Genomic DNA, 22,271 nt, shown 5'->3' on the forward strand with positions numbered 1-22,271 from the left:
TGCCTAGCTTCATGCCTACCTTCCCTCCCCACCCCGCCTTGGGTTCTGAGAGGTAAACTCAAGTCCTCAACAGGCAAGCATTTTACCACCTGTGCTGGTTGATTTGTATAAACTAGACGCAAAGACGACTATGGGGGAGGGAGCGTCACATGACATGTCTGTAGACTATGGAGGGCTTCACATGGCATGTCTGTAGACTATGGGGGGTTTTACATGGCATGTCTGTAGACTATGGGGGGCTTCACATGGCATGTCTGTGGGTGTTTTCTTGACTGACACCCAGTGCAGGAGATGTCCCGGGCTATATAAGAAAGCAGACTGGCGGCCATGGAAACGAGTCCGTAAGCAGAGCGCTCCTCTGTGTTTCAGGTTCTTGTCTGAGTTCCTGCCCTGCCTTCCTTCAGTGATGGACAGGTCTATGGACGCATAAGCTAACATATATAAAATAATAAACCCTTTCCTCCCCAACCTGCTTTGGTCATGGTGCTTATTACAGCAATGAAAGCACAAAACTCAGGACTGGGTGGTGGTGGTACAACCTTTAATCCCAGCACTCGGGAGGCAGAGGCAGGCGGATCTCTGAGTTCAAGGCCAGCCTGGTCTACAGAGTGAGTTCCAGAACAGGCTCCATAGCTAGTTTTTTGGTTTTTCTTTCTTTTGCGGGGGGTGTTAAAAGTTGAGATCACCTCTACAGGCATGGTCTCTTTAACTTCCCACTGTAGCTTCAGCTCTGCGTATCTAATTAACTCTACCACAGCCTTCTGCTGTCTTGGTGAACTCACAGCCTGTCAGTGCTGTGCCTGAATAGTATTTTGTCACCTGAATGGGACCTCTCTTCCTTTGTCTTCTTCCTAGGGTGCCTGAGGTCAGTGAGTGAGCCGTTGGGGGCTCTTAGTCCCTCTCTAAAGAGACCGGAGGGTGGCCAGGCTGTTATCCTGGGCTGCTGTCCCCTCACAGGGTGCAAGCGGCTGAGGTGTTCCTTTCAGCCTCTTGTAAAGAGCCGCAGGTTATAATTGCACAGACAGGCACTGCGCCCTCAGTGTGGTGTGACTGACAGTGGCAGCGCCTCTAGCGGGGAACTGTCTTCTCTCCTCTAACTTCTTGTTCTTCCCTGTAGCCCAGGTTCACGGAGCCTTCCCCTGGTGCAGTATTAGAGTGAGTGGCACTTCGCCGTCTGCTGCTGTGGTCAAAGCCACAACCAAAAGCAACCTGGGCAGGAAAGGCTTTGCTTCGTCTTTCACATCCCTTCATGATGGGAAGTCCGGACAAGAACTCCAGCAGGAAACCTGGAGGTAGGGGCTGATGCAGAGACCGCAGAGGAAGGTTGCTCCCTGCCCAGGGATGGCGCTGCCCAAGAGGGCTGGGCCTCTGACATCAATCAAAAGTCAAGAAGATGCCCCCACAGGCAGATCAGATGGAGACATTGTCTCAGCTGAAGTCCCATCTTCCCAGATGACCCTAGCTTTTGTCAAATTGATGAGAACTAATGCCACAATTGCCACGCCCAACTTCTGTGGCACTTGCTGCCTGAGCACTCCACCACCTACATCTCCTTTCTCTTCCTCGGCCAGCATTTCCTCCCAGCCTCCACTGCGGGAGGAGGCAGTTGATGGGCATCATGCCAGCTCCTCCGCGTGACCTGTTGGTGGCCAGTTCTAGTTCATCAGTCTTGCTTCGAGATCGCTGCAGCCTGAGGCACTGAGTTCATCTGGTGCCGAGCTTCTCTTCCGTGAGGCTGGGGGCTGTCATCCCCAGGGGACTCCCAGTCTAAGGCCCAGCTCAGTCAAGTCAGCGCTGTGAGCCTGGGTCTCACCCCTGGTGTTAGGGAAAGTCCATACCACCTAGAAATGCCTCTTCAATGGAGGATAAATCTTCAGCAGAACCTAACAAGTTTTATCTCCTCTGACTCAACCTTCAGACACATAATATGACATCAGGACCTGATTCAGTCTCCGTGAGCCTCTCTGAGTCCAAGTTGGTTGTTTCTGTGGGTTTTCTTGTGATGTCCTTGACCCTGTGGATCCTACAATCCTTCCTCCCTTTCTTCAGCTGAATTCCTTGAGCTTGACCTAATGTTTGGCTGTGGGTCTCTGCATCTGTTTCCATCAGTTGCTGGGTGAAGCCTCTCTGATGACAGCTGGGCAAGGCACCAACCTATGAGTATAGCAGAATATCATTAGGAATCATTACATTGACTTCTTTTTTTTTTTTTTTTTGGCCAGTTGTGTTTGGTTCTATCAAGGGAGCTTTCATGGGACGGTGTTGCCTGCTTTTGGGGCCCTCTCCTCCTACTGGGTTGCCTCGACAGAAGAGGAGGTGCCTGGTGTCACCGCAATCTGTTATACCAAGGCTGATATCCATGGAAGGCCTGCCCTTTTATGAATAGAAAGGGGTGAGGAGGAGCGGATGGGGGAGGCAGGGAGAGGGGAGGTGTGGCTGGAGAAACTATGAGGAGAGGAGGGAGGAGAAACTGCGGTTGGGTCGTAAAAACGATAAAGTAAATAGGGCCACATCCAGAGTCAGCGATCTCCACCAGAACAGGTTCAACTCCAAGCCGGGACTTCTGCAGGAGGGGATCCAGACCAGCATTTACAGAAACAGGGCAAAGCCAGCAACCTAGGCCAAAGTAGGCCTGAGACTGCGCAAGGGAGCAGAGCAAAGCACAGGAGCCCTGAGCTATCTCCAGGAACACAGAGTAACCAACGGGGTAACTAGAACTGTGGCACTGACTGTACCACGAGGAACAACCAACTGAGCTTTGGATTCACTGGCACCTAGAAGATTATTCAACAAGATCTCAGACAGGGCTGGCTTCCACACCCAAGATCCGTTACCGTCTACGCAGCTCGGAATTCGTGCCTCCGTCTACGCAGCAGCCATGCCGCCGTACACCATTGTCTACTTCCCAGTTCGAGGGCGCTGTGAGGCCATGCGCATACTACTGGCTGACCAGGACCAGAGCTGGAAGGAGGAGGTGGTGTCCAAGGACACTTGGATGAAAGGCTTGCTCAAGTCCACCTGTCTGTATGGGCAGCTCCCCAAGTTTCAGGATGGAGACCTTACCCTGTACCAATCTAATGCCATCTTGAGGCACCTGGGCCGATCCCTTGGGCTTTATGGAAAAGATCAGAAGGAGGCTGCCCTGGTGGATATGGTGAATGACGGGGTGGAAGACCTTCGCCTGAAATACATCACCCTCATCTACACCAAATATGAGGAAGGGAAGAATGACTATGTGAAGGCCCTGCCTGATCACCTGAAACCTTTCGAGACCCTGCTGTCCCAGAACCAAGGAGGCAAAGCCTTCATCGTGGGTGACCAGATCTCCTTCGCCGATTACAACTTGCTAGATCTGCTGCTGATCCACCAGGTCCTGGCCCCTGGCTGCCTGGACAACTTCCCCCTGCTCAGTGCCTATGTGGCACGCCTCAGTGCCCGGCCCAAGATCAAGGCCTACCTGTCCTCCCCTGACCATGTGAACCGTCCCATCAATGGCAACGGCAAGCAGTAATGTAGGGAGAGACCGGAGCTGCCTGTCCTCCTCTCCCCAGCACTAATAAAGTTTGTAAGACAGAAAAAAAAAAAAAAAAAACAAGATCTCAGACAGCCCCAACCACACCTATTAGAGGAAAAGATGAGTAGAAAAGGTAAGATCACACGCTACACCACAAAGAGCAACACAACACCAGTAAAATCAACAGGATTTGAACAACCAAATATGGATGAACTAGAGGAAAATGAACTAAAAAAATAACTTCAAGAGATTGTTAGAAATTCTTAAAGATGAAATGAGAAATTCCCTTAAAGAAATTGAGGAGCCGGGTGATGGTGGCGCACGCCTTTAATCCCAGCACTCGGGAGGCAGAGGCAGGCGGATCTCTGTGAGTTCGAGACCAGCCTGGTCTACAAGAGCTAGTTCCAGGACAGGCTCCAAAGCCACAGAGAAACCCTGTCTCGAAAAACCAAAAAAAAAAGCCGGGCGGTGGTGGCGCACGCCTTTAATCCCAGCACTTGGGAGGCAGAGGCAGGTGGATCTCTGTGAGTTCGAGACCAGCCTGGTCTACAAGAGCTAGTTCCAGGACAAGCTCCAAAACCACAGAGAAACCCTGTCTCGAAAAACCAAAAAAAAAAAAAAAAAAGAAATTGAGGAAAAAACAATCAAAAAATTGGAAGATATCAGCAAATCACTTAAAGAAAACCAAGAAAAAGAAATCAAACATATAAAAGAAACTATCCAGGCTTTAATCCCAGCACTCGGGAGGTAGAGGCAGGCAGATCTCTGGGAGTTCGAGGCCAGCCTGGTCTACAAGAGCTAGTTCCGGGACAGGCTCCAAAGCTACAGAGAAACCCTGTCAACTATCCAGGACTTGAAAACTGAAATAGAAACAATAAAGAAAACACAAGCTGAGGGATTATAGAAACAGAAATCATGAGAAAAAGATGAGGAATCACAAACGCAAGCATGAACAGCAGAATACAAGAAATGAAAGAGAAAATCTCAAGCACTGAAGATACAATAGAGGAAATAGACTAATCAGTTAAAGAAAACATTAAATCTAACAAAAGCTTAACCCAAAATATCCAGGAAATATGGGACACCATGAAAAGGCCAAACCTAAGAATAATAGGTATAGAAGAAGAAGAAGTTCAGCTCAGAAGCACAGAAAATATATTTAACAAAATCATAGAAGAAAACTTTCCTAACCTAAAGAAAAATATGCCTATGAAGATACAAGAAGCTTACAAAACACCAAATAGACTGGATCCAAAAAATGTCCTCTTGCTACATAACAATCAGTAAAAATGTCAATCTTACCAAAAACAATCTACAGGTTCAACGCAATGCCAATCAAAATCCCAACAAAATTCTTCAAAGACCTCGAAAGAATGGCACTCAACTTCATATGGAAAAGCAAAAAACCCAGGATAGCCAAAACAATCCTGTACAATAAAAGAACTTCTGGAGGCATCAAAATCCAACTTCAAACTCTACTACAGGGCTGGAGAGATGGCTCAGAGGTTAAGAGCACTGACTGTTCTTCCAAAGGTCCTGAGTTCAATTCCCAGCAGCCATATTGGTGGCTCACAACCATCTGTAATGGGGTCTGGTGCCCTCCTCTGGCCTGCAGACATACATGGAAGGAATATTGTATACATAATAAATAAATAAATATTAAAAAAAAAACTCTACTACAGAGCTACAGTACTGAAAACAGCCTGGTACTGGCATAAGAGCAGACAGGAGGACCAATGGAACCGAATAGAAGACCCGGATATCAATCCACACATCTTTGAATACCTGATCTTTGATAAAGAAGCAAAAAATATCAAATAGAAAAAAAGAAAGCATATTTAACAAGTGGTGCTGGCATAACTGGATATCAACACGTATAAAAATGAAAATAGACCCATATCTATCACCATGTACAAAACTAAAACCCAGCCGGGCGGTGGTGGCGCACACCTTTAATCCCAGCACTTGGGAGGCAGAGGCAGGCGAATCTCTGTGAGTTCGAGACCAGCCTGGTCTACAAGAGCTAGTTCCAAGACAGGCTCCAAAACCATAGAGAAACCCTGTCTCGAAAAACCAAAAAAACAAAAACAAAAAAAAAAACTCAAGCCCAAATGGATCAAAGACCTCAACATAAAGCCAGCCACACTGAACCTTATAGAAGAGAAAGTGGGAAGTACACTTGAACGCATTGGCTCTGGAGACCGCTTCCTAAATAGAATCCCAGCAACACAGACACTGAGAGAAATAATTAATAAATGGAACCGCCTGAAACTGAAAAGCTTCTGTAAAGCAAAGGACACGGTCAACAAGACAAAACTACAACCTACAGCCTACAGAATGGGAAAAGATCTTCACTAACCCCACATCAGACAGAGGTCTGATCTTCAAAATATACAAAGAACTCAAGAAATTGGACACCAAAAGATCAAATAATCCAATAAAAAAAAAATGGAATACAGACCTAAACAGAGAACTCTCAACAGAGGAATCTAAAATGGCTGAAAGACACTTAAGGGAATGTTCAACATCCTTAGTCATCAGAGAAATGCAAATCAAAACAACTCTGAGATTCCATCTTACACCTGTAAGAATGGCCAAGATCAAAAACACTGATGACAACTCACGCTGGAGAGGTTGCAGGGAAAAGGGAACACTTCTGCATTGCTGGTGGGAATGCAAGCTGGATGTCAGTGTGGCGATTTCTCAGAAAATTAGGAAACAACCTTCTTCAGGACCCAGTAATCCCACTTTTGGGTATATATCCAAAGGATGCTCAATCGTGCCACAAGGACATGTGCTCAACTATGTTCATAGCAGCATTGTTTGTCATAGCCAGAACCTGGAAACAACCTAAATGCCCCTCGATTGAAGAATGAATAAGAAAAATATGGTACATTTACACAATGGAGTACTACACAGCAGAAAAAAATAACAACAGGGCCGGGCGATGGTGGCACACGCCTTTTATCCCAGCACTCGGGAGGCAGAGGCAGGCGGATCTCTGTGAGTTCGAGACCAGCCTGGTCTACAGAGCTAGTTCCAGGACAGGCTCCAAAGCCATAGAGAAACCCTGTCTCAAAAAACAAAAACAACAACAACAACAACAAAAAAAAAATAACAACAGCTTGAATTTTGCAGGAAAATGGATGGAGCTAGAAAACATTATTTTGAGTGAGGTAACCCAGACACAGACAATTATCACATGTACTCACTCACAGGTGGTTTTTAAACATAAAGCATAGAAAGCCAGCCTACAAACCACAATCCCAGAGAACTTAGACAACAATGAGGACACTAAGAGAAACTTACATAGATATATTCTATATGGGAAGTAGAAAGTAGAAAAAGACAAGATCTCCTGAGTAAATTGGGAGTATGGGGATCTTTGGGGAAGATTGTAGAAGAGAGGGGGAGAGGCAGGGAGGGGAACAGAGAAAAATGTAGAGCTCAATAAATATCAATTTTTTTTCTTTTTTTTTTTTTTTTTTGGTTTTTCGAGACAGGGTTTCTCTGTAGCTTTGGAGCCTGTCCTGGAACTCCCTTTGTAGACCAGGCTGGTCTCGAACTCACAGAGATCCACCTGCCTCTGCCTCCCGAGTGCTGGGATTAAAGGCGTGCGCCACCACCGCCCGGCTTAAATATCAATTTTAAAAAGTTTTAAAAAGTAAATAAATATATTTTTATTAATTTATTTTTATTTTACATGCATTGGTGTTTTGCCTGCATGTGTGTCTGTATGAGGGTGCTGGAGCCCCTGGAACTGGAGTTACAGACAGTTGTCAGCTGTGGGTAATGGGTCATGTGGGTGCTGGGACCTGAACTCAGGTCCTCTGGAAGAGCAGCTGATGCTTTTAACTGCCGAACCATCTCTTCAGCCAAAAATAAATAAGTATTAAAAAAGTAGGGACATGGAAATATAGCTCAGTCATTAAAGGGCAAGCTTCATAACCAAAGCTTCAAGAGTGTGACTCCCAGAACCCAAAGTTCATTTCTCCGGTTTAAAAGGAAAAGGAATAACACTGTGCACCTCTAACACCAGAACTCAGGGGGCAGAGGAAGTCAGCATCTCTGTTAGTTTGAGACCAGCCTGGTCTATAGAAAGAGCTCTAGGCTATCCAGGCCTACAAAGTGAGACCCTGTCCAAAAAACAAACAAACAAACAAACAAAAAACAAAAAGGAAGAAAGAAAAGAAAAGGGAACGAAGTTGGAAAGTCTGGGGGAACGGTTCAGTGGGTGTAAGGGAGTCTGCCATTGCATTCCTGGCTGCCCAGGCACAGAAACTGTACTAATTACAACCCTATTCAGCCAGTGACTTAGGCGTATTTCTAAACTAGCTCTTACATCTTGAATTAACCCATTTCTATTAATCTGTGTATTGCCACAAGGCTTACCAGGTTATGTTCTGGCTGGCGTCTTTCTCCTTCAGATTCTCTCTGACTCTGCCTACTTTCTCTCTATATCTCTGTTTGGATTTCTGCCTGACTTTGCTAAGTCATTGGCCAAAACAGCTTCTTTACTAACTAATGGTAACAAAAACATATTCATAGCAAATAGAGGGGAATCCCACATCAAATGGGTAGTGTCTGGCAGATGATCCAAAGGGTAATGTCTCGTAAGCAAATCTGAGGACCTGAATTTGGATTCTTTGCACACACATAAAAAGCCAGATGCATTAACACTCATCTGTTCCCCCAGAATTGGGGTGGAAAGGCCAGGAAGATACCTGGAGCTTGCTGATCAACTTGGTGATGAGCAAAAATGGCGAACTCCAGGTTCAGTGAAAGACGCTGCATCAGAAAATACAGTGGAGATCAACAGAAGACACCCGGGCCTCTCTGCACGCCCTCCACACTCATCCTCAGCATATACGTTCATGTCACACTGCTGAAGCTGTTTAAATTTAACTTATTATCAGTCCTGCGCACGTGTTCGAGAGTGTGCTGGGGGAAGGGAGGGCGCAGAACGATTTCCAGGAACACATTGTCTTCTGTAGACTCCAGGATTGAACTCAGGCCCTATGTGAGCGGAGCAAGCGTTTTACTCACTGAGCCACTTCCTTGGTCTCCAAAAGCTTACTTACTAATTTATTAAACTTTTATTTGTAACTGTTACTGTGTTCTTATGAAACGTGTGTACAAGTACACACGCCACAGCTATGTGTGGCAGTCAGAGGGCAGTTTCACGGGTCTGCTTCTTTCCTATCTGTGAGTCCCAGGGGTGAGCTCAGCTCACCAGGGCTGTTCAGAAGACTCTTCACCTGCTGAGCCGTCTCCTGGCCCCATCTTTTTCATTTCTTTTATGTCTCTCTACCCGTCTATCATCTGTCTAGCTACCTACCTGAGACACGGTATCACTATGCAGCCAGGGTGGAGCTCTCTGTAGGCCAGGCTGGCCTCAAAATTCTCAGTGGCTGGCCTGCCTCTGCCTCTCGAACTGGAATGAAAGGCGTACCACCACACCTAGCCACCCTCACCCCTTCAGAGAACATCTTTCCATTACACAAGGTGGCCAGGAGGTGATCTTTGGATGTGTCCCCTTCTGGGGCAGGCTTTCTTGGGCCGCCAGCCCCCATGACATGGAGACTTAATATTAATTACGAATGTTCTGCCTTATCTTAGGACGCTTGTCTAGCTTTTTACTTTTAGCTTTTTTTTTATTAGTCCCATATTTTTATTGTCTTTTATTGTTGAGTTTTTGTTTGTTTGTTTGTTTTGGTTTTTCCAGACAGGGTTTCTCTGCAGGTTTTTGGAACCTGTCCTAGAACTTTGTAGACAAGGCTGGCCTTGAACTCACAGAGATCTTCCTGTCCTGCACCAGCACCTGGCTAGTCATCTCTTCACCTTGGGGCTTTTTTTTGTTGTTGTTCTGTTTGTCCTGCTTCCTGCTTCTCCGGTGTCTGGCTGGCCCCTCATTCTCTTCTCTCTTGGGTCTAGATTCTTCCTCCTATCTATTCTCTCTGCCCACAAGCCCTGCCTATCCCTCTCCTGCATAGCTATTGGCCATTCAGCTTTTTATTAGACCAATCAGGTGCCTTAGGCAGGCAAGGTATAACAGCAACACATCTTTATGTAATTAAAAAAAATACAGTATAAACAAATTCAACACACCTTTATATATTTAAAGTAATATTCTACAACAACTTTCTCTGTGGTTGACCTGTTCCAAATACCCAGCTCTCTATCCAGCTTGCGGTCCCTGGTTCATAGGTCTCCACTGAACAGGATTCTACAGTTCAGCCTTTGTCTTTCTCCCTCTCGGCCCCTTTTGTATTATGTTAATTATGGGGGAGGCAGGCCCGGCCTGGGGGACATGCAGGGGTGGGGGTGGGGAGGGTGGTGGGGGTGGGGAGGGCGGTGGGGGGGACTGCAGAGGAGGGGGCAGGCCCACCACGCAACAGTTGGTTCTCTCCTTCTGCGTGGACCCTGGGGATCACCCTCAGATCAGCAGGATGGGCCATAAGCACGTTTACTCATACCAGCCCCCCTTTTCCTCACCCCTTTCAGAACAGCCTCTGGGTGCTGGAGCGATGGCTCAGCAGTTGAGAGCACTGGCTGCTCTTCCAGAGGACAAGGATTCAGTTCCAAGCACCCCCATGGTGGCACACAACCAACTGCAACTCCAATTTCAGGGGATCCAACATTCTCACAGACATGCATGAAAGCAAAACACCACTGCACATAAAATAAAGATAAATACATTAATCGTGCGGTGGTGGTGGTGGTGACCTTTAACTCCAGCACTAGGGAGGCAGAGGCAGGCAGATCTCTTAGTTCAAGGCCAGCCTGGTCTACAGAGCAAGTTCCAGGACAGCTATGCTACACAAAGATACTGTCTTTAAAAAAAACAAAATAAATAAATACATTATAAAAATAAAAAGAAGAAAGAAGGAAGGAAGGCAAGAAAGGAAAGGAAGAAAGAAAGAAGAAAGAAAAGAAAGAAAGAAAGAAAGAAAGAAAGAAAGAAAGAAAGAAAGAAAGAAAGAAAGAGGGGCTGGAGAAACGGCTCAGAGGTTAAGAGCACGGACTGCTCTTCCAGAGGTCCTGAGTTCAATTCCAGCAATCACATGATGGTTCACAGCCATCTATAATGAGATCTGGTGCCCTTTTCTGGCATGTAAGCATACATGGAAGGAGTGTTGTATACATAATAAATAAATAAATAAATAAATAAATAAATCAAAAGAAAGAAAGAAAGAAAGAAAGAAAGAAAGAAAGAAAGAAAGAAAGAAAGAAAGGCAAAAAAGAACAGCTTGTGCAGCCCAGGTTATTCTCAAATTCAGTAAGTAATCCAGAATAAGCCCCAAGTCCTGAGATTCCAGGTGTACTCCACCGAGCTTGGGTGGTGCAGGGCTTCGGACTGAACTTGGGACTTCAAGCATAGTGGGCAGGCGTTCTACAGACTCGGTGGCCGCCCCAGCCCCTCTCTTTCCTCTGCTCCCCAGGGGAACACACTTCTTCTGCATCCAAACCTGCGGTTTCAGGGTTAACGTGGAAACCTCCCCGGCTCTCTGTGGGTTTTCTCTTCTTGCTGAGCTAGGCTCCCTAAGCAACACTGGTCATTATCTTGGCCGATCTTTCTGGAATGTAAAACTTTGTAACTCTCAGATTCTTGTGAGGTCCAAAAGTGTACAGAGGAGCCTTCGTAGAAAACAAGACCCAAGGAGCAATAAATTCCACCCAGGACACGCAGAGGACGTGACCCCTGAAGTCGGGGTGTGGATGGGACAACAGGCTAAGCACACCATGGATGAGATAGACTACAGCCAACCTCTTGATTTTTTTGTTTTTGTTTTTTTGAGACACAGTTTCTCTGTGTAACAGCTCTGACTGTACTGGAACTCACTCAATAGAACAGATAGGCCTTGAACTTGCAGAGATTCACCTGCCTCAGCCTCTCGAGTTTTGGGCCTAAAGGCATGTACCACCATCACCGAGTTTCAACGTTCTTTTGAAAAGTTTGTAAATTATGTGTTGCACAGTTTTTTCTCACAAAAATCAAAGATTTTTACTTTTTAAAAACAATGTTTATGCCAGATATGGTGGTGCACGCCTTTAATACCAGCACTTGGGAGGCAGAGGCAGGTGGATCTCTGAGTTCGAGGCCAGCCTGGCCTACAGAGACATCTGGGGCTACACAGAGAAACCTGTCTCGAAACAACAACAATGCTGTTTATTTATTTTGCATCTGCATGTGTTACATGGCACATGTGGAGGTTAGAGGTCAACTTTCAGGAGTCAGTCCTCCCTTCCTCGGTGTCTGGACACTGGACTTGTCACCAGGCTTGGCGAGAAGCACCTTCACTCACTGGATCCTTTGCTGTCCCCTGCCTGCTGCTCTGAGGTAGGGTGTCTTGTCGCTTAGGCCCCGCAGCCCTGATCCTTCCGCCTCCCCGTCCAGCAGACGCCTGCCGTGCTCAGCTGCTCTCCCGACCTAGATGTGGACTCGCTCTCCACCTCTGCGTGGGTTGCGGGGACCAACTCCAAGCTGCCAGGCGTTCCTTTTTCTTTCAGTTTAGTTACTCGGCGTTTGTGATTAGCTATACTTACTGCAGTGAGATGGGACACAGAGCCCCACAACACAATTTTGTGAGATGTGACGCCAGGCAAAGAAGGCAGATACTTATCACCGCCATCTTGGGCTCTTTCAGTTGTTGTTTTTTAGACAGGGTTTCTCTGTGCAGCCCTGGGTGTCCTGGAACTCACTCTGTAGACCAGGCTGGCCTTGAACTCACAGATCCCTGGAACTCACTCTGTAGACCAGGCTGGCCTTGAACTCACAGATCCCTGGAACTCACTCTGTAGACCAGGCTGGCCTTGAACTCACAGATCCCTGGAACTCACTCTGTAGACCAGGCTGGCCTTGAACTCACAGATCCCTGGAACTCACTCTGTAGACCAGGCTGGCCTTGAACTCACAGATCCCTGGAACTCACTCTGTAGACCAGGGTGGCCTTGAACTCACAGATCCCTGGAACTCACTCTGTAGACCAGGCTGGCCTTGAACTCACAGATCCCTGGAACTCACTCTGTAGACCAGGCTGGCCTTGAACTCACAGATCCCTGGAACTCACTCTGTAGACCAGGCTGGCCTTGAACTCACAGATCCCTGGAACTCACTCTGTAGACCAGGCTGGCCTTGAACTCACAGATCCCTGGAACTCACTCTGTAGACCAGGGTGGCCTTGAACTCACAGATCCCCGCACACACACACTCCGCCTCCTGAGTGCTGGGGTTAAAGGTGTGCACCACCACGCCCAGCTTATTTTGGGTTCTTGGTGGACAAATTCCCCTAGGAGATGAGCCTGTAATTGCTGGTGGAGGGGACCTTGTTCTTGGTGGGGGCATGACAGTAGGTGTCTCTTAAGCAGGGGAACGGTGTGAGAGGTCCTTCTATGTGTTGTTTTGATTGGTTAATGAATAAAGGAACTGCTTTGGGCCTATAGCAGAGCTATAGGGGAACAGAGCTGGGGGTGGGGACTAAACGGAATGCTGGGAGGAAGAAGACAAGAGTCAGGGGACACCATGAAGCCGCCGCCACTGGAGACAGACGGCGCTGAAACTTTGCTAATAGGCCACGACCTTCTGGTGATGCACAGATTAATAGAAATGGGTTAAATTAAGATGTTAGCCCATAAGAAGTTGGAGCTAATAGGCCAAGCAGTGATTTAAATAATATGGTTTCTGTGTGATTTTTTCGGTTCTGGGCAGCAGGGACGAACAGGCTCCTCCTACAGGGGGGAGCTCATGGGTGGTCTCATATCAGCTGGAAGAGCCATAACTCCTAGGGGTGGGATTGCTCTGCCTGTGGATGGAGATGAAGCTCCCCATCCTTGGGGATGCTGGGCTGAGTCTCCAGCAATGCTGGCAGCAGCCGCAACTACAGCAGCTGGTGTGGTACTTCTTCCTTTAAAAAAAAAATCAGTGGGCCAGGCAGTGGTGGTGCACACCTTTAATCCCAGCACTCAGGAGGCAGAGGCAGGCGGATCTCTGTGAGTTCGAGGCCAGCCTAGTCTACAAGAGCTAGTTCCAGGACAGGCTCCAAAGCTACAGAGAAACCCTGCCTTGAAAAACCATTTTAAAAACTAAACTAAACTAAACTAAACATTGGTTTAGTTTTGTTCCTTTCTGGTTTTTCGAGACAGCTTTAAAACCTGTTCTAGAACTCCTTATGTAGACCAAGCTGGCCCCTCAGAGGTTTGCTTCCCTCTGCCTCCCAAGTGCTGAGATTAAAGATGCTCGTCACCACCACCTGGCTTTGTAGTGCGAACAGGCCTGGGTCTCGCTGTGTAGATCAGGCTGGCACTTGGGAGGCAAGGCAGCAGATCTCTCTTATGGAATATTTAACTCTGTAAAGATGTGTTGTTTTGCCTGCCTAAGGCACCTGATTGGTTTAATAAAATGCAGAATGGTCAATAGCTATGCAGGAGAGGGACAGGCAGGGCTGGCGGGCAGAGAGAGTAAGTAGCAAGAATCTAGAGAACAAGGAGAAAGAGGAGACACCTGGGCTCAGCCACCAGCCAGACTCGGGAGCAGGACAGAATGAAAGAAAGGTAAAAAGGCCCCATGCAAAATGTAGATGAATAAAAACAGGTTAAATTAATTTACAAGAGCAAGTGGGACCAGCATAACATAAGGCCAAGCGATCATAACTAAGAGTAAGTCTCTGGGCCATGATTTGGGAGCTGGTTGGTGGCCCAAAAGAAAGCCTGTTACAGATCTCTATGAGTTCAAGGCCAGCCTGGTCTACACAGCTAGCACCAAGCCAGCCAAGACTAAAATTCATTATTTCCTCTTCAAGACTGGGGATCTTGTCTCCTGGTATTTAAAAGAACATAGAGATCTTAGTAAGTCAAAGAGGCCAGCCAGTATTTTGACCCTTGTCCTCTGAAGCTATCCAGTATTCGGGGGCCATGGGTCCCCATAGAAAGGGCCCTACAGCTCTGATAAGTCACCTCTCCTCCAGACTAGAGACAGAAGTGGCCCATGATACACAGCCCTTGTGATCCAAAGGAAGCCACGTAGTCAACAAGACCCAGCGTCACCCAGCCCTTGTCTCTCTGGAAGAGGAACAGTTAAGGGAAGACATGGGTCCCTCCTATCTCCCACAGAGTAACTCCACAGTCTCAGTCCGTCTTCACGGCTGGAACTGTGTGTGGCTGGGAGGACGGTCATTGGCAAAATGCTTGCAGTGCAAACATGAAGACGGTGTTTGATATCCAGAACCCAACTGAAAAGGTGACATACACCTACAATCCCGGCACTCAGGAGCTGGAAGCAGTTCAAAGGAGCCTGGACCACGAGAGCTCCTGGGTCAGTCAGACATTGGTGGCCCGCACCTTTAACCAGCACTCGGGACGCAGAGGCAGAGGCAGGAGGATCTCTAGTGAGTTCCATCGAAGCCAGCCTGGTCTCCACAGCAAGTTCCAGGACAGGCTTCAAAGCTACACAGAGAAACCCTGTCTCAAAAAAAAAAAAAAAAAAAAAAAAAGAAAGAAAGAAAGAAAGAAGAAAGAGGGAGAGAGAGAAAAAAAAAGAGCGAACATATTAGCCTTGGGCTCCACTCCACCCAGGGAGAGGGGGCTCTTCACGCAGCCTGTCACCCTCAGCTTTCTGGAAAGACCTAGACCAGTCTTCCCCACCTCCCTAATGCTGGACCCTTCAGTACAGTTCCTCTGCGTTGACCACAAAACCTTCAAATTATTTTTGTTGCTGCTCCATAGCTGTAGTTTAGCTACTGCTATGAATCATAATATAAATGTCTGATATGCAACCCCTGTGAAAGGGTTGTTTGACCCCCAAAGGGGTCACAACGCACAAGCTGAGAGTGTTAATCTAGAGGGCCAGTGGAAGTCTTGAAAGAGCTCTCCCTGCGCGCACATGTAACAGTCATGCATGTCTGTCTGTCTGCATGTGTGCACTCATGTTCGTGTGTGGGTGCACATGCTGATATATGCAGTTGTGGAGGCCTGGAGTTAGCATCAGGTGTTGTCCTGATGGTTCTCCATTTAACTGAAGTGGGGTCTCTTACTGAACCCAGAGCTTACCGGTTCCGGCCAGTCTAGCTGACCAGCTTACTCTATGATCCCCTCTCTCTGAAGCCCCTAGTGCTGAGATTACAGGAAGGCCACCTAGCCTGACCATCTTGTATGGTTTCTGGGGCCCAAACTCTGGTCCTCACCTTTCCTAGACAAGTGTGTCACCCCGAGCCAGTTCTCCAGCCAACAGAGCTCTGTGGTTGTTGTTTTTTTTTTTTTGTGTTGATTTGGTTTGATTTGGTTTTTCGAGACAGGGTTTCTTTGTGTAGCCCTGGCTATCCTGGAGCTCACTCTGTAGACTAGGCTGGCCTCGAACTCGGAGATCCGCACCTGCCTCTGCCTGCTAAGCACTAGGAATAAAGGTGCACCACACTTGGCCTTCCAGTAATACTTTTAAGATCCTATATTAAGGGACGGGAGAAATGGCCCTGGCTATTCCTCCTGAGAACCTTGGTTCCATTCCTAGCGTCCACATGGCACCTCCCAACCATCTGTGACTCCAGTTCCAGGGGAGCTGAGTCCCCCTCCTCTAGCCTTAGTTGGTGACAGGCATGCCCGCGATACACAGACACATGTGCAAGCAAATCACCCCCACACATAAAATAAAAACAAGTAACACACCTAAAAGAAATTCTGGCTGGGTGCTGGGGCGCATACCTTTAGTCTCAGCACTTGGGAGGCAACGATAGATCTGTAAGAAGTGCGAGGCCAGTCTGGCCTACAGAGCAATTCCGGGACAACCATGGCTCCACAAAGAAACTCTGTCTCGAAAAATAAAACAAAATAATAATAATAAGTAGATAAACTCTGTGCTACTGTGAACTGTGTAGCCCCTTTGGCCTCTGAGTACTGTCCAGCACACAGGTGTCTCAATGAACCCTAGACACTTTATCTAGCTCCACGCGTCATATCTGAGGAACACTCATTAAGTCGCTGAGGCCCAGGATAATGGCAGCCCCAGGCTTGAGATCAGTTTCTCTGGAGTGCCCCTCACCATCAACTGGGGAGACTGACTTTATCTGAAACCCTCCTTTAGGATAAGGACACCAGACGCTGTCTGGGCCTGACCTTATCCGATCTTGCCAATGCAGTCAAGGTACAAGCAAGTCCTGCCACCGTGGGTCCATCTGGCCCCAGTGAACCTGTTCCACTCCTGCAAGGGTAGACAGCAGTTTCCTCCTGAGGGCCTGGTGGACACCAGCGTCTCTGGACTCCTGCAGACCCTATAGACCTGGTGGACACTAGCGTCTCTGGACTCCTGCAGACCCTATAGACCTGGTGGACACCAGCGTCTCTGGACTCCTGCAGACCCTATAGACCTGGTGGACACCAGCGTCTCTGGACTCCTGCAGACCCTATAGACCTGGTGGACACCAGCGTCTCTGGACTCCTGCAGACCCTATAGACCTGGTGGACACCAGCGTCTCTGGACTCCTGCAGACCCAACAGACCTGGTGGACACCAGCGTCTCTGGACTCCTGCAGACCCTATAGACCTGGTGGACACCAGCGTCTCTGGACTCCTGCAGACCCAACAGACCTGGTAGACACCAGCGTCTCTGGACTCCTGCAGACCCTATAGACCTGGTGGACACCAGCGTCTCTGGACTCCTGCAGACCCTATAGACCTGGTGGACACCAGCGTCTCTGGACTCCTGCAGACCCTATAGACCTGGTGGACACCAGCGTCTCTGGACTCCTGCAGACCCTATTGTAGTAGCCAGAGTTCTTTCTCTCACCTTGAGTTGTTTTGTTTTGAGGCAGGGTCTCTCACTGAACCTGGAACCCAAAGCTCAGCTGGACTGGCTGGTCCATGAGCTCTATACCAACCCCTCCCCCCAGTTCTGAATGTAAAAAGGCCGCTTTCAAAGATACCTGCAGATACCCTGCTGAGTGAACTTAGTCTGTGGTGGGGGTGGGGTAGGCAGGACCTGTCACCTGGGAACTCAGTTCACATCACCTCACTTTGAAGTGGGTATAAATGTCCACACAGGCAGCTCTCCCCTGCCTCTCACTTCCCTGCCTACTGCCTGGGAACCGGAGCCTGGCTGCAGGGACTTTCTGGGAAACCTTTCTCACTCTCAGAAAGGTGCAAAAAAGATCCCACTTCAGCCACTCGGGCTCGGTTTCACTCCTCAGAGCCCCTCTATGCTGTGGCCTGTCTGTCTGTGGCACTGATAACTACTAATCAACACGAGTTAGTAATGCCATTCCCTGCAGCAGCAATGCTGCCCTCTGGCACTGGAGATCCCACCCACCTCTGTCTCCTGGGACAGACCCTCCCTCCTATCTCAAGGTTCCTCTGTTTAGACCCTCAGGTCCTGTGGTCCTCTGGCAGAGCAGGAACACCAGCCAGGCCCCCTGTGGTAACCGCTCAGTGGGAAGCTGCTTCAGAAGACCCCCCCTACCCCCATCCCACCCCCCCCACCCCCCGCAGACCCGAAGATGGGGCCTTGCTGCTCTGTGCTGTCTGTCGGGGGAGGAAAGCGTTGTTGTGGGGTTAGCAGAGTCGCTGTATCTGGGCAGACATGGAAATGAATTTTCACTGGACCCAGGGAAACAGTAGAATGAAGAATGAATGTTGTTTTCTAGAAGTGCTTTGACCTTGAGGAATCCTTGTAGAAAACAGGAAGGAATCTTTGTGGAAAACGGCAATTGTTTTCTGGGATTTGTGGAACTGTTTTTCTGACTGGGTGTTGCGGGGTCCGCATGACTGGTCACAAGACGCCTTTGGCACACCTGAGGCTCTTGGATTGCTGTGTACTGCAAACAGTAGGCAGTAAAGGACTAAAGTCACGAGGGCACGCGATGCTCCCCTTTAGAGGGACGTATAGACCAGATTAGGGACCTTGGCGTGAGCTGGGCGGTGGTGGCGCATGCCTTTAATCCCAGCACTTGGGAGGCAGAGGCAGGCGGATCTCTGTGAGTTCGAGACCAGCCTGGTCTACAAGAGCTAGTTCCGGGACAGGCTCCAAAGCTACAGAGAAACCCTGTCTCTAAAAACCAAAAAAAAAAAAAAAAAAAAGGGGGACCTTGGTGTGAAGAAATACTTGACCCAGAAAACAAATATGCCTTTTTATGGCCATTCGGGGCTCAGTTCATCAGAGGCCTTAAAATTTCAGCTTGGACTGACTTTTTTCTCTGACAGACCCACACAGCACAGAGCACCCGACAGGTAAGGGTTCCACATCTAGTCTTGGAACAGGCTGGGCTCTGAGCTAAGTTGTGCCTCAGCAGGCCAGTCTGCAGTCTGCCGTGGGGCTTCCTGTCTCCTTGTAGGACACTCAACTCTGGATGTATGCATGTGTGCATTTAGGTAGGCTTGTTAGTCTGTAAGTGCTGGGGACTCAATCTCAGGCCTCACGGACTCTCTCTGTGTGACACCTCAGCCCTAGTAGTGACTTATTTTTTAATGTTTTCTTTTTATTTTTGTTCTGTATATGAATAGTTTGTTTGCATGCGTGTCTGTGTGCCTTGCGCATGCCTGGTCCCGATGGAGGCCAGAAGAGGGTGTGGGATCCCCCAGAACTGTAGTTAAAAATGTTTGAACCTTCATGTGGGTGCTGGGAAATGAATTCGGGTCCTCTGGAAGAGCAGCCAGTGCTCTAACCTGCTGAGCGGTCTCTCCAGGCCCAGTTCCACCCTTTTTCCATGAGTTTACTCTGAGTGCATGTGGTGTGTGTGTGAGTGTGTGTGAGAGAGAGAGAGAGAGAGAGAGAGAGAGAGAGAACGCAGACATATGGTGTGCACGTGCAGTTAGAGGCTAGCTCCTTGGAATCCTTTCCCTCCTTACACTGAGGGATTCTTGGGGCTCACAGGCAGGTCGTAAGGCTGGCACTTTGAGGACCTGACTTTGCAAACTCCATTTTAAAGAAGGGGCTTCATCTTAAGCCACATAACGAGCTGGGGGGAGAGCAGATCAGCTCCAGAAATGAGCGCCATAGCAGAAACTTGAACAGATGCCCTAAAAATGGCCAATTACGGAGCTAGGGAGCAGGACCATAAGATTTAACGAGGTCCAGATGTTCTTGGAGGCATCCTGTCCTTGAACATGCCTTGTCGGTAATTTATGGCTCTTTGTTAGGTTTTTGCGCCCCAAAACTGACCGATGGCTTCAAAAACTACCTTACCCTATGCCTTCCTTAGCCAGTTCCAAGGCAACAGGACATGAACTCCCCTGATTACGGCGTTTCCCCTTTAAAAGTTCTATCCTGGGGCTGGAGAGATGGCTCAGAGGTTAAGAGAACTGACTGCTCTTCCAGAGGTCCTGAGTTCAATTCCCAGCGCCACCACATGGTGGCTCACAGCCATCTGTAATGAGATTTGGTGTCCTCTTCTGGCCTGCAGGCATACATGTAGACAGAATACTGTATACATAACAAATAAATAAATCAATCCTCTCAGGGCTCCCTGCTATGCTCTCAGTACCCACCATGCTGGGGAGCTGGAAAGGTGTTGGTCCAAACTCGAGTTTGAATTAAAAACCCTCATGTCATTTGCATGGTAAATCCAGCTCCAAAGACGTGGACATAACAGTGTGGAAGAACAGGTGCTGACACCTCCCTGGCCCTCATGCTACTCTCCCTAAGCACACTGCCCTCCGTAAGCATCCTGCCCTCCGTAAGCATCCTGCCCTCCGTAAGCATCCTGCCCTCCGTAAGCACACCGCCCTCCGTAAGCACACTGCCCTCCGTAAGCACACCGCCCTCCTTAAGCACACCGCCCTCCGTAAGCGCACCGCCCTCCGTAAGCGCACCGCCCTCCGTAAGCGCACCGCCCTCCGTAAGCGCACCGCCCTCCTTAAGCGCACCGCCCTCCGTAAGCACACTCCCATCACTGGAATTTTAGCCCTGTGACTCCTGCTTGCAGAAGAGACAACCCACGCGGTCAAACTTCTTCCTCAGCAAAGTGAGATGTCCACGTGGACAGGACATGAGCCCCACAGGTGTCCTCGTTGATAAGACCTAAGTACCCAGGGCACAGTGACACAGGAGACTGCTCCAGAAGCAGTCCCTAGAACCCTCGGTCGACGACAGTCTCTCCACTTCTTAACCCTGGGGCTGCATCTCAGTGCGACCAGTAAACTCTCCCACGCCACCTCCTGTCACCCAGCCAGTGGTGAACTCAGCCCGTGCTCAGGGGCACACTTCTCCACCTCAGGGGCAGGAGAAATAGTTCCTAAGTTTTTGTTTTTTTTTTGGTTTGTTTTTTTTTTGGTTTTTCGAGACAGGGTTTCTCTGTGGTTTTGGAGCCTGTCCCGGAACTAGCTCTTGTAGACCAGGCTGGTCTCGAACTCACAGAGATCCGCCTGCCTCTGCCTCCCAAGTGCTGGGATTAAAGGCGTGCGCCACCACCGCACGGCTAGTTCCTAAGTTTTTTTTTTTTTTTTTAATTTTTTTATTTATTTATTTATTTATTTTTAGTTCCTAAGTTTTATAGAACAAAAGGACAAAAGGGTACCAAAAAGAGGAGACAAGGTGTTTGTGGGTAGAGGTGCTTGCTGCCAACCAATCCTGACATCCCAAGTTCGATCCCCAGGAACCTATATGTTGAAAAAGACTCCTGAAGGTCAGAGGTCGTCCTTTGACCTCCACATATGTACTATGACACATACACACAAGAAATAAACATAATAAGAATTTTGGGGGGAGGCTAACGAGAGGCTCAGAAGTTAAGAGCTCTTGCTGTTCTTGCAGAGGACCGACCAGGGTTGAGTTCCCCAGCACCCACATGGTGGCTCACAATCTTCTGTAACTTCAGTCCCAGGGGATCCGATGCCTTCTTCCGACATCTTTGGACATACTGGTGGTGCACAGACATCCATGCAGGTCAAATACCCACACACATGAAAAAAAAAATTTTTTTTTAAAATATTTTTATGGTTTATATAACTTTATTCTATGTGCATTGGTGTGAAGGTGTCAGATCCCCTGGAACTGGATCTTCAGACAGTTGTGAGCTGCCATGTGGGTGCTGGGAATTGAACCCGGGTCCTCTGGAAGAGCAGTCAGTGCTCTTAACCACTGAGCCATCTCTCCAAACCCCCCCAAAAAAATATTTTTAAAGAAAAGATCCAGGCAATGGTGGCACACGCCTTTAGTCCCACCGCTTGGAAGGCAAATCTCTGTGAGTTCAAGGCCAACCTGATCTACAGAGTGAATTCCAGGACAACCAGGGCTATACAGAGAAACCCTGTCTTGGGGTGGGGGTCAGGGGGAAGAAGAAAAAGAAAAAAAGAAAGTAAGCCATCGTAATTAACCAATTAATGATATTGGCTGCTTACCAAGGGACATTCCTTCTATGAAGTGATACTTCAAAGAATATAAAATTGCAGCAAACTCTGTTTAAGGCCAAGGATACATGGCCCCTGAATTCATCTTCCTCCTTTCCCAGCTGTGAATTACAATTTCCGAGGAATTTCACAAACAAGACTACGAACTGTGTGTTCTGTAGGGAAGCATCTTAAGCCCTTGTGTTGCCCTGGGACACGGGGTCCTTATCAGCTGACCCTACCCTGTGCCTTTCGGGAAACACCCTGTGAGTTCATTTACAGAAAAGCAGCAGGGAAACCCTTAGAAGAGCTAGTGCACCGGGAAAAGGTGCTGGCTGTGCAAGTCCTAGGGCCTGGGTTCAGTCCCTGGAAACCACATGATGGGAGGAGGGAGCTGACCTCTAACCACAGACGCCCACTAAATAAATCTAATAAAAACATTTAGCCGGAC

The 22,271-nt window shown here is 48.3% G+C and overlaps 2 protein-coding genes across 2 annotated transcripts in view; both read left to right on the forward strand.

Annotated features, from left to right (window-relative positions):
• The window catches only part of Fuz (fuzzy planar cell polarity protein), a 265,069-nt gene that overhangs the window by 213,830 nt on the left and 28,968 nt on the right, over window positions 1–22,271 (forward strand). The window lies entirely within an intron of this gene.
• On the forward strand, window positions 2,813–3,573 carry LOC130868931 (glutathione S-transferase P-like). Its single transcript, XM_057760975.1, has one exon. It carries the CDS (start codon window positions 2,879–2,881, stop codon window positions 3,509–3,511), a length of 633 nt encoding a protein of 210 aa, XP_057616958.1. The 5' UTR covers window positions 2,813–2,878; the 3' UTR covers window positions 3,512–3,573.

Source organism: Chionomys nivalis (assembly GCF_950005125.1).
Source record: "Chionomys nivalis chromosome 23 unlocalized genomic scaffold, mChiNiv1.1 SUPER_23_unloc_1, whole genome shotgun sequence".
NCBI lineage: Eukaryota > Metazoa > Chordata > Mammalia > Rodentia > Cricetidae > Chionomys > Chionomys nivalis.